The following is a 17,488-nucleotide window of genomic DNA, read 5'->3' as shown; positions in this document are numbered from 1 at the left end:
GATCATTTGATGGGGAAAACAGCAGGAAGACCAGCAACCCTCAGTAATGAGCACTGCAGGGCTAGCCTGGGGAACCTGTGGCAGCTTCCCTGTTATTGGTAAAATGCCTCCGCATTTTTATCTCTGATATGTTCTTCATATCAGAGATATGTTCTTCATATCAGAGATAGGATGTGCTGAAGTGAGAGTTGTTTGTTTTAATCTGAAGACAACAGATCCCACTTGCTCTAATTTGGCTTAATGAGGTAGCTGTATACAGTGATGATATCAGCTTACATATGGTATTGATTCAGTAGACATTGCACAGTTACGGAACAGCATATGCTTTTCTCACATATTCTTTGGTCTTTTGCTGTTTTATTCTTTACCTGTTTTCATTGATACATATTTCAATAGGCTCATTTTAGACTCTTTAAGCATACAAAAAAAAATTTTTTTGGCATAAAGGTGTTTTAGTGGAGTCAAGCAGATGAATCTCTCCATGGCTTCTCTTCCCCAGACCCCTGCACTTGTCTGGGTTCCGGCCTTCTCTTCCTATCTGGGGCAGGTAAACTCTCACTTGGCTTCTGACTGGACCCTTCAAATGCACATCAAATTCTCATGGGCATTAATTATTCCCTGAAAATGCAATCCCATCTATTCATCCTCGTGCTTTAAACCTGTCTTCAACTTCCGCCGCCTAGAAAACAAACTCCATACCAAAAATTCCTCACATATACCCCAACCTACTTTTCTATCACATCTTCTTCTCTTTTGCTCCAAATATGATGTGGAGGGTATTTTGTGATGTATAGTAAATCTTTGGGGACTTGTCTTGTTTCCTTAACTTATTTAATTCTCCTACCTTGATAATTATATGTGCCCTGCTTTAAATTAATAACATGGAATTTCTTCTAACATTCTGCAATTTAAATCCACTCTCTCAGACTACTTGGTGCCATCATTATTCTGAATTAGTGGCTCTTTTCCTGAAAAGAAATAATTACCTCCTATATAAGCAGAAGTACAATGCGCATTGCCAAAAATTGCATTGGTTGTAGGCCAAGAGAGGAGTTTCTTTAGATTAGGATTCCAAAACAGTCTTCTGGGAGTTTATACAATCTTGTTCCTTGGAGGTCTCAAAGACCAGTTGCAAAGGTTGCAGACAAACTAGGAAGAGGTAAAGACTCAGCTGCCCAAGTAGGAAACCTCAATATTTGACTTGGGCATCTTTTTTTCACTGACTTCAAGTAGGCATACTTGCTGCCACCAGATTCCAAAAATACCTTGGAGATCAGGGTTTCTCAACCACAGTATGGTTGGCACTTGGGGCTGGATAATTCTCAGTTGTGGAAGCCATCCTGAGGATATTTAGAGGCCAGTAGCATCCCTGGCCTCTATTTTTAGATATAAAAATTATCTCCCCAGAGTCATGACAATCAAAAAGTTCTCCAAACATTGCCAAGTTTCTCCTGGTTTTGTGTGTGTGTGCGTGCGTGTGTATGTGTGTGTGTGTGTGTGTGTGTGTGTTGGTCGGGGGGGGGGGGAACAGTTGTCCATCGTTCAGAATCATTGCCATAGGTCCACAGCCTTGAAGGTTAGCATCATTTCTCTGAAACTGTAGTTTTCTTCTTAATGATAAAAATCAAAATGCCCTTGACCACATAAAATGAAAACCACACCAACAATGACATGCACTTTCTGTGAAGATGCTGAAAGGATAGTTTCTGACAAGTATCCAAACATTTATTGCTGCCTTTGCAAAGAACGAAACAGAAAGTGACATGTACACAGACAGAATACATTTGTTTCTCGCTCCAATAAACAGGAAAGCACCCTGAAAATACACATCTTCCCTACCCTCCATAGCATACAGGGTCCCAGTAATCGGTCAATACTTAACCCTGGAAAAGTCACTTGCTGAGCCACTACCTGAGCTGGATGCTGGGGACACTGGGTTCTGGGTGCTACTTTCACACAGGGAAAAACTCAGGAATACAAACAAGGTCACAGAACAGGTGCAATTTAATTTCAAGGTCCATTAGCAACACAAAGGGGGAAATTACACTTTCTGAGGCAAGCCCCGAACTCAGCAGGGGCATTTTTCATTTCCAAGTTCCAAATGGTAAGAATAAAAATCGTGGTTGTTTTTAAGAACAGCATCCAAGTTCAAATACACTGTGCTTCGATCCCAAACACTGAAAACATCACGTATAGCAAATAACGTTGAAAAATGCAGGGCTGCCTGACATTCAGCTTGAGCCAAATATCAGAAAACAATCACTTGAGTTGAATCTGTACATTCGATTTTATGATCTTATTTCCCAAATGATCTTGTAATCCTACGTGGTCACACAAAGCAAATGCTATTGTTGCATCTTGTTTTTTTAGCAAAGAGTGAATGTTGGCCAGTAATTCAGCTGTCAAACAACAGCAAAAAGTTATAGATAGCATTAAAGTAAATAAATATACATGCCCCTGAAGAAGACCCCATGGCATTCCTATCCTCCAAAATATTACAACCTAGAGTTGTAACTCTCACATTCTATGAAGGCTCTGCCCCACAGAATTGTCTCTGCAACACAGAGTCATGACAAACAAGGCAGTCGTACTTAGGTCTGAGATGCCAAGCCCTGCTCTCAGGAGGATCCTCGTAAATATGAACAGAAAAGGGAATCACAGGGCAAATGTCCTCCGGCATAATCCAGTCCATGTGAGCAGTATCAGCCGAGTACCTTCAATAGGTAAGCTTTGGACACACCAGCGAAGGCAGAACTGACAGCAACCAGACATGCTCTCGTCCTCAAAAGCTGAGCAGTTTCATTAGCAGGTATCTATGTACTTTTGCCTTTATGCCCTATCAGGTACATGGCAAAGAACTACAGAGCCTATTCTGTTCCCTACAAGGCATCATTTAAGATCATGAAATGTAAGGTAGATAGGTCGTTCCAGAATCCAAAGCATCACTCTGCAAGTAGCAGACTTTTAAAAAAAATTTTTTTTTTTAAATTGTGATGCTGAGGATTGAACTCAGATCACTAGGCAAGTGCTCTGCCACTGAGCCTCACCCTACCCCCATGAAAGTAGATAATTTTGACAAGGGCACATTTAAGCCCTTTCAGAGACTAAATGTGGGTAAATTAATTTACCAAATGATGGGCAGAAGAGATTTTTTAAAAATCTACTTTTTCATTTCTTTGATTCCCCTTTGCCTTCAACAAAATCAACTGAGCTCACAAATGCAGTTCAATTTGATTCTTGATTTTAATAAAGTTCATTTCTACCTAAATTCCTCTAGGGGCACATTGACTTTTACATAATAAAAGAGCCCAAGGGTGATATATTTGGAAAGAAAAGTCATCCTGGATAAAAGCCACATAGAAGACAGCTAAACAGAACAAGGACACACACATTCGCACGCGCGCGAGCGCACACACACACACACAGCTGTCCCTTTAAAGAAAATAAATTTAGGGAGCCCTTCTTCGACTGCTATGGTACCCAATTTAGAAACGTTTTATAGTCAACCAGAAGATATATCAGCAAGCAATAAGACACAACAGTAAGCAATCAGCAACATCAGTGAGCAATAAGACACCAGAGTAAGCAGTAAAGACACACCAGAGAGAACATTTCTGAGCAATTACCACATGTCTTCATGCAGGAGAAGAGAAAGAAAAACTTCACTCAACTCAGATTGGAACCCCGTAAAAATGAACTCTCTCACAGCTCAGGAGCCATTGCTGGGATGACAAGCGGCCTCTGAGGACCCACAGTATGGCCATGACCAGAGAAAGGGCAGGAAAGCAATAAGAAACTGCTCAAAAATGAGGACTATAGACTTCAGCCCTTGTCCTTCTTTTTGGCATCCTGATCTCTAGGCATGGACGATAAAAAAAATATATATTGGTTAACTGACAAGATGTAAAGGACTCTCCCACCTCTGGAAATAGAGGAGTATGCCTAACACATTCTCTAGACAATGTGCCAGAATATGCAAGTATTCTGTTTTCCTAATGGACCAATAAAAATCATAAAAGTATGGAGCGTGTCCCCGGCACACAGGAAAGATGCAAAGCATGAGAATGAGGTTAATTATTAAAGGCTCAACTCTAACTTTGCTCCTATTTCCCAAAAAAGGAAAAGGTAACAAAACACTCTAGTTCTTTAAATATCAAAAAACAGCATTGGTGGCACATTCAGAGGCACAACACAGAGCCAATGACTTAGTGAACATGCTCAAGAGATACTTGTTAGCTGAATTATACTCAGTTCAACACACAGGGCTAATAACCCATCTTAAAGAAGTAGCCCCAAAGGCCCTTCCAAGTTATTCCTGGAGGTCACTTATGATCCTGTGCTCTGAGACTAGAAACCCTGGTGGAAAACTCTTTCTCTCTGAGTCTGGCACTCAGAATTAAAGCCCACAGCTGGAGAGAGAATTATAGCAGATACGTTGACATGAGCCCTGAAACTGAAGGACAGAGGCAGGAGGGAGGGAGGCAGCGAAATTAAAGGCCAGCATACCACCCCCACCTCCAATATCAGATCATGCAGAGCTGTGGTGAAATCAGATAGGCCCTTTCCAAAAGCATCATCTACTAGGGATGGGCATGGGGGAGTGGGACTGGAGAGGCATGGCTCCCATTTATTAATAAGCAGCTTAACACAGTGGGAGGTTTTCTTGTCTAATTACAGAAACTGTGGGAAACTGCAGGGAAGACGGGATTTATGGCCTAGATGACACCGCCTCTGTGTTGTAATTAAAAGTTATTTTTAATACTTTGGTTGGATACTTTGGATTATTAGAAATATATTTTGCAATTTAAAATTTGCTAAGGGGCAAAGAATATAACAAAAAGGTAATACAACCAGCCTGAATAACATGAAGCGATTAAATGTTTCGACACTGGGAGGTAGACAAGAAAAGAATCTCTCCTAGTTTAGACTGAATTTTTATAAGGAAGAGAAAAGAAAAAAAATAAGCCACAGAGTATATGAAAGTAGGTTTTTTGGGCTGGGGATGTGGCTCAAGCGGTAGCGCACTCGCCTGGCATGTGTGCGGCCCGGGTTCGATCCTGCACCACATACAAACAAAGATGTTGTGTCCGCCGAAAACTAAAAAATATTAAAATTCTCTCTCTCTCTTTCTCTCTATCTATCTATCTATCTATCTTTAAAAAAAAAAAAAAAGAAAGAAAGAAAGTAGGTTTTTTACATTGCAAAAGTACCCTGGCTACTTACTTTATCTCTTAACCAGAATTAAGGTCACCCACCAGAAGTATAGATAGCTCTTTTCACAACCAATCATCTGAATCACCTAACCCAAATCCTCCAGCTCTTCCCTTTGTCCTGGGTCCCTAGGAAATAGTAGTCACCCTAACAAGCAGTCCTGGCTCAGGTATGAAGACCCAAGGGCCATCCTCAGGGCAGGGTTGTGGAAGGATGGGTCCAACATGGCATGCTATGGACAATAACATGCCACCTACCCATTTGAGTTTCCTTTTTAACCCTTTTCTCTTCTCTCATCCAAGATTTCAACTTCAAGATGGGACCAGACAAAATGCATCCCCAGTAATAAATGCATGATAGTTTCCCTAAGTGGCTACAGAACCTGGTCAGAATTAGGCCATCTGTCTCCGAAAGGTCACTTCCAGAATTTCTACTGTTCCATATACAAATAGGGTCTTTTCTGTAATGCCAGCTCTACTTGAGCAATGGAGGAGAGAATGTATTATGCATAAGAGACTTTTGAAATTATCGGATGAGTGGGGAACAGGAAGAAACTCTGACTGGCATGAGCTTCTCAGATAACCTCTCTATTTCATTTAATCTGTGCTATGAATCTTCTCATTAGACGTCAATTTCAGGAGCTCATTAGGTGCGAATGTGTCAGAGAAACCACCGGATATTACACATGACAATGAGGTCATAAAAGCATTCTGGCATCTGTTATTGAAAAATAAATTTCAGCTTATCTTCACAATAGCCACACCAAGTTTAAGGAATTCATATAATATCAACAGGAACCTTGATGCTCCTTTATTCTTCCCTAGTCCAAAGCAGGTTTCAATTGCATGGGACAGACATTCTTACCTGCTACATTAATTTTCTCAAGTGCTACCAAGCTGGGAACAGCTGTGGTGGAGTTGGTCGAGTTTGTTCCTGTGCCATTGATAACGAGATTGTCCACCTTCGACTCTAGCTTGCCAATACGCTGCAAAATGTTGTCCAATAGTACAGCAAGAGTTTTCTTCAGGTCTGAAAAAGGAAATGTAGATTTTTTTTTTTTTTTAATTCTGTACCTATTTCACTCACACATAACAGAGGACAAAACTTTGTAAATGTGGTCTGGGGATGTAACTCAGTGGTAAAGCATTGGCCCAGAATGTGTAAGGTTCTGAGTTTGACCTCTAGCACTGAAAACAAAACAAAATGCTCAAATGTTTCTGAAGTGGTGCAAAAACCCTGTCCTAACAACCCACATCTTAAAGATGACAGCAGCCACCATCAATCAGCCCAGACCTATGAAACAAATCAGACTGCTACAGAATGTGTTTGTGGCAAGCAGTAATATAAAATTATTTCCAGCTACTAGGTCCAAAGAGAAAAATCTATGCTGGGGATATTCTCTCTCGTGGCACTGACATTTTATTGATGAGTGGAGTCTGTTTCTTATCCATCTGACTCTGTTAAAAAGCAGTGACCTTCCTTCTGGATGAACTATAGGAATACTGTCTTCATCCCCATACAAGTGTTACCAAGTTTGTATGCAACATACTCCACAGGGGAGGGAAAAAAAGCAATGAACTTAGACCCTGTCTTCTGGAAACTCACCATCAAAGAAAGATATACTGACTTGTATGTGTCTGAAAGGCAGATGGATAAGAGTCATCCATGTGAATAGAATCCAGACCTGCTTATGAACTGGGAGTGGGCCAGGGGAAAAATGCCCAGTGTGGACAGCAGGACACAGAAGAGCCCTGAATTAAGACAAATGGGAAGTGTCACCTTCCATTCTTCAGAGAACAGAGCAAGCTGGCCTCTGAACAGGTGCTCTGCTCTGCCCAGGAGCAGAACCCACACCTGGTCCTTTCCCCCACCTAGACCGCAGCCAACGGACCTCAGCCAAGCTGCATGCAGGCCAAGAGAGAAACTCATTAGAATGGAAACCCAGACGTGTAATTAACATAGAAGTTTGTGTTGTTAATGGTTTAAAGACAGAAACAAAATCTGTATCTTTATCCTGAAAGTTGTTCTATTCTCAAAATCTGGTTCTTGGCATAATTTCATCCCAGTGCTAAATATTAAACTTCTTCATGGTGATAAGGTCCATAGCAGCTTCTTTGATCTTTCACTCCAATAAATATCTGAAACTCATTTTACTACTGTTCAATGCATATTTTACCTAAAGGTATTATAAATTTTCCCCCATAGGTTTTAATATTTTGACATCTTCAAAAACCTTTCTGTTTGTCCCTGAAGAGCTAGCCAATTCTTAGAGATAATGAAAAGCCCAGTCTGAAGCAAGCCTTTGACAATTCAAACCAAGGAATCCGGAGACAGCTTCACTATCTGGCCCACACAAACACAGGAGATAATCACAACTCTGCCTTGATGGCCTCAGGGCCAGATAATAGGCAACTAGGGATTTCTGCTGCACCCCAGAGCCCGCCAAGATTATTAAAATTAGCCAAACCTAATCTCTTCACCCTGCTCCACCTTCCCTTCTCAAGGAAACCTTAATAAATAAACGCAAGCGACTAACCCACCCCTCATTCATATCTTCTGCCTCCTGACCAACCCAGGGTCTTTCCTGCATGACCTTGAATGATGTGCCCTGCTGCCAGTCTCCAGGACCTCTGAGTATGATATACTTTGTTTCCTGTTCCTCCCAAGTGCCCTTCTTGTGGCTACACCTACCAGCCAAATTATAGAACAATTATGCAACACACAAAGGCCAGCAGGGAGCAATGGTGACTGCAGCACCAAAGGTTGGAGGGGAATTAATGCTGGTCACATACCACGCACACAGGTAAGCAACCCTGTTTGATCTTCACGGCCTCCCCCTGAGGTCAGTATAATTCCACTGTACAGATGAGAAAACGAAGTTTGGAGACAGTTCAAGTATGAAGTTCAGAGTCTTTCCCCTATCACATAGTGGAAAAGGGCCCAGAATTCCTGGGCTCGCGTTTTAGTTCTCCATTCCTGTTCCCTTAGCACTGTTTTGCTGGCAAGAATAGGTTTGGTTTTATAAAGAGCACTCAAGAAGGCCTGGAGGTGTAGCTCAGTGGTAGGTCCTGAGTTTGATCTCAGAACCACCAAAAGAAGAAGAAAAGGGAGGAAAAAAAAAAAACTACCAAGCATTAATTTGTTAATGTTTACCAAATGCCAAGTAATGCCGGGCACATAATTACCCAGGCAAAACTACCTATTACCTGTATAAATAAAATAAAAATTCCCTCTGGAACATGCTCTCATCCTTCCTAAAGAAGTCTCTCCTTGAGTGATGCAAAGCTTTGTTACTTAATCTGAAGGGTCACGAGATCATGCTCCTCCCCGGCTGTAGCATGACTCAGTGCGTCCCTGGCACGTCATTAGCTGGCATGGACAGTGGGAGTCAGTCACCCGCTCTGCTCTGTAGCTGTGTCGAATACATTAACTGGCTCTCCTGAGTTCTGGAGATTACTGGAGGCTAGCCATGCAGACAGGGACAATTGTGCCACTGAGAGGTGGCTAAGCTCAGCAGAAGCAAACACTTGTCAGATGCAGGACATCAATCTCCCCATCTCCAACCTCTGCCTGGAGCCTGTATCATCAGTCAACTAGAACCGGTGTTAAAACAGCATTTAACTGTTACTAGCAACTGTTGTTAACCAGACACTGAAGCCCAGGTCCTCCCCTGGGCATGGGCTAACCCTGAGTTTCTCAACCTCAGCATGACTGACACCATGGGCCACATCAATCTTTGATATGAGGACTGTCCTGTGCATTGTAGGAGCTTCGGCAGCTTCACTATTTCTACCGACTAAATGAAAGCAGAAATTCCCCAGTTATGTCAACCAAAGGTGCCTCCCGACATTGTCAAATATCTCCTGGTGTGGGGAACAAAATGGCCCCATTTGAGAATTGCTGAACTATGAATATCCCCCAACCCTTGTTTTCTCCACTGTCCCCCTGTGCTGTTATCAAGAGAGAAGTGTGTGTGCGTGTGCGTGTGTTGGGGTGAGGTTGGGGTCTGGGAGTTGGGCAGGATATGCAAGAGTGAGAAACTACTCAGAATCTACACGAGGTGTCACTTCCAGGCACCAGAGGTACCACTGCAAACACCAAGGCAAGCAGCAAGGACGGACATTTGCCTCCCCCAGAGAGCCAATCAAAGATGAGCCAGTGCGGCTCATCAGTTCCCAAGGGCTGGTGACCATTGGGAACCACGTTAGAAGACAAAAGGACTACTGGACAATCTCCAACCAATACTTATAGATGAGAGTCATTGGAGCAACACAGTTGCATTAACACTCAGCAAGATATTCTCCCTCAATTCTTGAATCGCAGTCCCCTGGGAAATGGGACCTACTACCTTACTGATCACTGCCTGCCACTGATTGACCTTCTGTGACTGTGACAGAAAGTAATAAAGAAATCAATGAGGAGGAGGATGTTGATGCTCATCCTCACAACTACCGCCCCAACACCACCACCACTTAGAGTTCTGTGAGCCAGTCTCTCTGTGCTAAGCACTGTACACGAATAAACTCATTTAATTCTGTCAAGACCTATGAGGAACTCATGGTTATTCCCATCCCCATTAGACAAGTCAGTCACAGCACAAAGAAGCTAAGTAATTTGCCCCAGGTTACTGGGATCCTAGGATGGAAATAGTCTGGTTCCTGAACAAATGGCTTTTGTCTACCATGTTGCCTTGTAAGGATCACCATGGACCTGTCAGCAGGAGTCTCTGAACCCTCCCTTTGGGATTCTATCACTGTTACACCCTCAAGATTTGGTAATACCAATGTCCTGTGGCAACTCTGTCCTCCTGACAGTATCTCTGATGTTCAGCTGGAAACCACCAGAAACATCAAGAGATCTGAGAACAGCCCCCCAAAAAATCAATATATATAATATTTATACATATTACATATCTCCCTTTCCACAGCTACTGCCTTAAAGTGAGGAAGAACTATTGAGTGGCCAAAAACCTTGGACTCTCTAGGTACTTCCTCTGGGTAAGCACATTTTCTCTCCCAACATGAGAGAAAAAAGAGTTCATTTTCAACTCAACTAGCAATCTGAGTTACTATTTCAAAGTAGTCCAAGATTAAAGACATTGTTAATAAGAAACACAGAGATAAAGATGACATCAAGCCTATCTGGCATCTTTACTCACTAAGCACAGTGCCAGGTACATTATGGTACTCAATAAATATGCTTTGTAAAAGTGAAGGGGTGAATGAACAAGGAGACAAACTATGTCCTCCCACAAATAAAGACAAAACTATATTTCCAGATGATGAAGTTATTTCTCACCTTTGTATTTTACAGTTCAACCGGCAAAACCTGTTAATAGCTTTATTTTGATTTTAAACAGAATATTTTTTTGTTTAGTCTTAATGATAACCTGTTTATACAATAAGACTATACATCAAAAATAATTTCTACCGAGTTTAATAAGACAATGAGGGTGAAAATATTCCTCCAAATTCTAGTATAATATTTTATATTTATCATTGTGTTTTACAGTTATTATAGCAGTAAAATGTGCCCTCAGCAGGATTATAATTTTCAGTCACTAATGAGCTTTTAAAATTTTGTTTGTGTTTCAAAGCCTTAGCAATAAAAATTTAATCCTGACATTACTACTGCAATTCTGTGTTCCTAGAACTCATTGTACATGATAAAGATGAGATCAAAGTAGTTGAACCCACTTAAAGTGCCCCTTTGGGGAAAGGAGGCTTTTAGTTCCCATCATGCCTGAAGTTCCTTGATAAATGGTGAGATCAATTAGATTGCATTAAGAACAGGTGCTCTGTCAGCGTCTGTAAGTTTTCATTCCCAGGAAACCAGGACACTAGGGATACAGCAGGACGTGAGTTGCTGGCTCAGCCTTGACCAGGACAGCCATGAAGATATCACTACCAGCCACACATAGAATCCAAGGAGGCAGAATCGCAGAAGAAAAGGGGACCTTGCTGGTAGATTGGGGTTATAGACCTATCCACTAAAGCTGAGACTGGGTGGTAAAACTTGATTTCCTCCACCCTCGAGTTCATTGATAACGGTAGAAATCACCAAGAAAACCTTGGTGTAGTCCACCCCATTTGCCCTGAGATATACTTCCACAGGAGTGGTCCTTAGCCTTGCCAATTCTCATCTTCCAAAGCACTACATCTCAATCCACAGACACCACCTGTCAAGGGTTGTAAGGAAAGGCTAGATTGATGTGTGCTTCAAAGGTGTGGCCACCACGATTTCATGGCACAAAACCAACGATGCAATGAACAAGGACTTAACATCTGAGCTGACAAAAATAATTCACATCTGTGCTCACTCCAAACTCAAATCCCTCTTCACCACGGCTGCCCTGGGAGACAGAGTGTGAAAAACAGAACCACAGAGCAGATTCAGTTGCTGCTCTGGAAAAACTGGCAAAGACAGGGCGTTGATGAGAAAGGAAGGTGCTAATGAAAAAAGAATTAACCTCAACCTCTTATTTCCATTGACTGCCAGGAATGTCAAGTTTCATCAATTATATGTTTTAAAATTAATTTTAAAGTGATCTTTCCACAGAAAGATAATACTGTTACAGAAATGACCAAAAATATAGTCCATTCGTTACATACAAGGACATTCAAAGCAGTGCCATTTACAAAAGAAAACAGTGTTATTTACTACAAATAAGAACTGAAAACTACTCAGGCACACAACAAAAAAGATCAAATTATATTATGTCACCCATTCATAAGGTAGAATAAACCACTAGATTGTAAACTCAGGGAAGGCAGACATCTGTCTTGTCATTTCTGTTTATGGACAATAACCATAAAGATCAGGAGCTCAATACATATTTATTGAGTAGATGGACAAAACAGGAAAAATGAACATTCATCAAATTACCTAGTTGGATGAGGATATATAACAAAGATAAGCATTCAAAGGTGTATATAAAATATGATTTTTTAAAAAAGTACCCATATATATACACATACATGCATATGCACACATAGATACTATCTGCATTAAAAAGGGGGTAGGCGTTGGAGAGAATTCAAAATTTTATTAGAAGATCTGGGTTTGGGGCTAAGGAGTATTTGTTTTTATATTCTTTTTTATGCTTCCTCATATGCTCTCAATTTATATAAAAACTCTACTTTCAAAATGACATTGGTTAGGAAATGCTATTTTAAACATGCAGATGGCCTAGTGCATTCTACTCTTGAGAATTCAAGGAAGCTGGCCACAAGTGCCCTAATGGCAGGTAAGACCACACCCCCAGAAACAGCTCAATAAACTCACTGACTACTCTCATTCAAATGTGCCAGTTACCCCGCTGTGGGCACAAGTTGGAGCCTGCACTTGGAAGTTATAGAGCTATCACACCAAAGTGAAAGTGCAGCTCAGATGCTCAAATTCCTTGACCATCGCTCTAGATGTGAATGCTATTTCTTAGGTGCCACAGGGGTGTCATATAGTGTTCCAGGGAACTTTCTAAACTGCAGAGTCTCAGACAAAGAGCAAACATAAGCCTGTCAGTGCTTACGGAATCTGTAAATAACCAGAACAGAGTTCCTGGGCTGTTCTCTGCCTTTTCCTAATACCTCACAGCTGCATGGAATAAGACCAATACATTTTGGTGCTTGTTTTGTAAGAGATTAGGGCTCACAAATGCTGTGAAGTCAAGGCCATTGTCACCCAAGGGCCCCAACATGACTGCCTAACCATGTTGTCCCTTGCATTCTGCTCTTTCTCACACCTCTTATCAGACACAGTACCACCAACACTGCCCTCTAAGATTCAAAGGTGAGCTTGACCACACCCAGCTTATCAAAGGAAAACCTTCTCTTTTGAACATGCCAATGACATTCACATATTATTTGGGATGTGGGTGGCAAGCCTCCTTTCCCCTGCAGCAGAGTATGATTTCCTCTCATTCTAGTCCAGCCCATCCCTGCCAATGCTAACGACAGCTACATACAAAGATCCCTGAAGCCCTGTGTTTAAACCATGCACGCTGGCAGCTTTGGATGGATGTTAATAGATGCAGGTACCTCCAGGCTGGGGGTGGCAACAACTCACTCACCTTTTACTGATGTAAGTGCTTTCATTGACATGGTCAGCTGTGATCCCTAAAGTCCTGTGAGGGAAGTGATATTACATCCACCACTTCACAGAAGGGGAAGAAGCCTTTAAAAAGATCAGGGCCTTGCTCACGGTCATACATCTAGTGTGGAGTGAGCTCCTCCTGCTCCACCACACATGGAAACAGCTTCTAACCACCTTCCAGAATAAATACTGGTTCCCATGTCAGGATCACACATAATAACTACTTGGAGCCTCCTGGATGTGGAGTCCACAGGGAATTTCTTCCATTTCCTGCTTCACTAAAAACATTCCTGTTAATTCTCAAATCAGTCCCAGCTGTACCCATACCACACAGATAGGGTCCTAAGGGTGGGGGTGGTGACCCTATTCATCATGGTCCCTACTATGTGCCAGGCATGATGAGCAAAGCCTGGGGCACAGTAGAGGATAACACAGACCAAAGGCCCTGCTCCTTGAGGGCTTGGGTCCTCCCCAGGGAAGAGAGATGATGGCACAGATGCTATATGCAGCTCATGGCTTGAGGGTCAGGCAGAGACACAACAGTGGGACAGGCCTCCTATGAAAGAGGTCAGGCAGCCTTCTCTATAACAGAGAACAGAAGAAAAAGAAAGATGGAGGGAAGAAAATGCACAGACTGGGACATGGGGAAAATGCTTAGCCATACCCAGATGGGCTTGTGGTACCAGGCTGATGTGAAAAGGGCCAGAGCTTCACTAGATACCAGCTGGTTCTGATCGAAAAAGGGAACCCTGAGTCAGTAGGGAAGAGAGCTTCGGTCATGAGGTAAAGGGAGGACTCTCTGAGCCTGAGATGCAAATGCCACACATGTGCACACACTCCCCGCCCCCAACCCAGACTTGAAGTGGTGGCGTGGCATGGCATGAAAGAAAAGGTTTTGGGGATGGGAATGAAAGGGTGGACCCCATCTTCTAACCTGACTCCTGTCTTAAACACTTCAGAGGTTTCCTTAGACCTCAGGCTGGGCTGGGCTGGGCTGGGCTGGGCTGGGCGTGCTTGTGAACTTGGCCTGGCTTGGATGGGAAAATGGAGTGAGCTGATCTCCATCACAGCATGGCTGGAAAAGCCTCAGCCCCAAGACACTCGTTTTTAGGTCACAAGCTTTCTAAAGCAGAAAGCCTTTTCTGTAATCACACCAACCACAACAAGGAGGCCTCCTCAGACAGCACCAACCAGCTTGGCTCATTTTCTTCCCAACCAGTTTCACTCCCAGAACAGTGCCATTTTCCCTCCAGGGAGGGAATTTCTGCCTTGGCAATGGTGGTTTTCCATAATACCCAACAAAAGTCCCAGAGTTCCCAGAATGGTGCCTTGATCCTATTTGTAGCAACAGAGACAACAGAGACCAAAAACAAAACAAACAAACAAAAAAAAAAAACAAGTAAATGAAAACAAAACAAAACCCTTTCCAGGCTTGCATCTTTCATGAAAACTCTTTCCTCCCCTCCTTTTTTCATAGGAGAGGTGGAAACACTGGTTAAATTTCTTGTCAGTCTTAGAACATCATCGAGGTCTGCAACTCAGGGCAGCGGCTACCCTCTGGCAGCCCTAAATGGGACCAGCATCTTAGACATAAACTCTCAGGCCACTGAGGGCCACTGCAAGCCCAAAGCAGTTACCTCTCCACTGTTCCCTGTGACCAAAGCCCTTTCCTGGTTCCCGTCTCTCCTACCACCATATGCCTCCTTACAAAAAAGGGAGAAATTCCTTCCTTGTTACCTTTCTTCCTCCCACGGACATGGCTGATGTTATGATTTAGATAAGAAGTGTCCCCCAAAAACTCATGTGAGACAATGCAAGAAAATTTAGAGGTGGAGTGATTGGGTTATGAGAGCCTTAACCTAACCAGTGCATTCATCCGCAATAGGGATTAACTGGGTGGTAACTGAAGGCTGGTAGGGTGTGGCCCCAGGTCACCAAGGTGATCCTTTGGGGTTTATATTTTGTCTCTGGAGAGCAGAGCTCTCTCTGCTTCCTTGTTGCCACATTCTGAGCTGCTTTTCCTCTGCCTTGATGTGCTGCTTCACCTTGGGCCCAGAGCAACGGAATGAGCCATCTAGGAACTGAGACCTCTGAAACCCTGAGCACCAAAGAAACTTTTCCTCTTCTAATCATTTTGGTCTGGTCTTTTGGTCATAGTGATGAAAAAGCTGACTAAAACAGCAGTGGTCAGAGTCAGAGGGTGAGGCCAAGGCCTGATCCACCCATGAGAACTTCCATCTCCACTGCCTCTCCCACCCTCTCACCCATCACACCGAGACCCACAGCCTGCAGGGCCCTGTGCACACTGCCCACTTCTCAGACCTCACCACCTCCCATGTTGCTCCTTACTCACTTTGGCCAGATGCTGCAACTTCCATTTCTCGCTTGAATGCACGCGACAGCTTCAGGGTCTGGTACAGCTGTCCCAGATGCTCTGCCTCAACCTCTCTCTTCCAAACCCACCTGGCTGTTCCTTTTGTCATTCAGGTTAAAAGACACCTTTCAAGAGGGGCCTTCTCTGACCTTCCAAGCCCCTTGGATACTTTTAAAAATTACATTCCTTCTTTGTTACTTTCCCCTAGGAATTTACTGCTATCTGACATTCTCTTATTATTATTATTTTTCTCTCCAAAGAGAACACCACATCCATGAGAGCAGGGACATCGTCCATCTTTTTCCCACTGTAGGAGTAGAACCTAGACAGCACTTGGCATACACCAGCCAACAGAGACATTACCCCAGTGCCAGGCTCAAAGGATAAGAGCCAAGAGAAGGGAAAGTCTAGGCCTAAGCAGCTCAGGAAATGAGGAGAAAGGCAGAAGGCAAGAAAGGGCAGGCTACAAAATCTGGAGGGCAAGAAGGAGCCAGGCAAGTGTGATGTGGAAGGAGTGGCAGAGAGAAGCTGAATGGCTATGGAATGTTAGCCTAAGCTGCTGACCTTCCCAGGACAGTGCCCCAGTGTCCAGAGAAGCAAGCAGGTGAGACATAGCAGAGTTAACCACGTGTAGTTGAACCACAAGGGGGAATCTCACACCCACCTGGCCTCAGGTTTCCATTACTGTTCCCAAGAGAACCAAAGTGGACCAGGTCTGCCATTTTAGATAAGAGGGGATCACTAGGGATCAGAATTTGGGTCAGGTTATTAGAAACAGAGATCAATTCACCTCAGAAACAAAAACGGCATTGACTGGGGCAAGTGGCACCATTTGTGCCACAATTCCCATGATGTCCTGATAGGCATGGCCCCAGGAATGCTGGACAAAGAGATGCAGATGAGGCTGTACTGCAAAGCTCTGGCTTCATATGTGGTTGGGAGACAAAAGCCAACACACTTCTTTCTGGACTGACAGAGAAATGCCCTCTGCACCCCAGGAATGAATGCTCTTGACCGTGCCACACAGTCTGCCAGGAGAACTTCCAGATGGCACTTTTGAATTCCTAAGTCCCAACAGAAGTCCAGAAGTTTCTTTTCAAATTAGCAGAACCAGAATTGGTGGAGAGTAGGTTAGGAGCTACACTTTGACACTTCTACAGATGTTCCTGCCCCTGCAATGTGGTTATATCCTAATAAACCCATAAGTTGAGAACAACATTAGTTGAAAATGCATTTAATACACCTAACCTATCAAACATCACAGCTTAGCCTAGCCTCCCTAGGCAAAATCATCAAACACAAATCCTATTTTACAATAATGTGTTGAATATTTCATGCAGTTTATTCAATACTGCACTGAAAGTAAAAGAATAGTTTACGTGTATGCTTTTGCATCGTCAGAAAGTGGAACAATTTTAAGTTGGAGGCCATCTGTGTTACTGTTTGAGTACTACTCAAACTAACAGCACTAGCAGGCACATGCCAGGCTGCTGACACGCAGCACCTTGTACAAGCAACACAGTCCCTGGTGAGAGAGGTACTGGTACATCACTTTAGAAGTAGTTTGTGCCTGTAGGGCTCAGACTATGCAGACAGGATGTGGCAAAGCCACACTGTCTAGCTCCCCAACTCACCATAATAACTGCTGTGACTCTTGACCTGTTACTCAGAAACAGTGTTTCCAGAGGGCAGAGGAACACTGCTTTGGATGTGCTCCTAATGAAGGGGATCCAACCACACACAGGGATGAGAAACACTTAGAAAACACACATACACACACACACGCCCTACAAGATAAGAAGACTCACCCAA

At 43.1% G+C, this 17,488-nt stretch overlaps 1 protein-coding gene across 7 annotated transcripts in view; it reads right to left on the bottom strand.

The window, feature by feature from the left end:
* The window catches only part of Mgat5 (alpha-1,6-mannosylglycoprotein 6-beta-N-acetylglucosaminyltransferase), a 319,720-nt gene that overhangs the window by 190,976 nt on the left and 111,256 nt on the right, over window positions 1–17,488 (bottom strand). For all 7 annotated transcript variants that reach the window (XM_015501729.2, XM_048810438.1, XM_048810437.1 and 4 more), the window contains one exon: window positions 6,076–6,240. In XM_015501729.2, coding sequence (XP_015357215.1) covers window positions 6,076–6,240 — 165 coding nt within the window. The remainder of the gene's footprint in view (window positions 1–6,075; window positions 6,241–17,488) is intronic.

The sequence above is a fragment of the Marmota marmota genome, unplaced genomic scaffold (genome assembly GCF_001458135.2).
Source record: "Marmota marmota marmota unplaced genomic scaffold, marMar, whole genome shotgun sequence".
In the NCBI taxonomy this organism is placed as follows: domain Eukaryota; kingdom Metazoa; phylum Chordata; class Mammalia; order Rodentia; family Sciuridae; genus Marmota; species Marmota marmota.
This window is presented reverse-complemented; position numbering and strand designations above follow the sequence as displayed.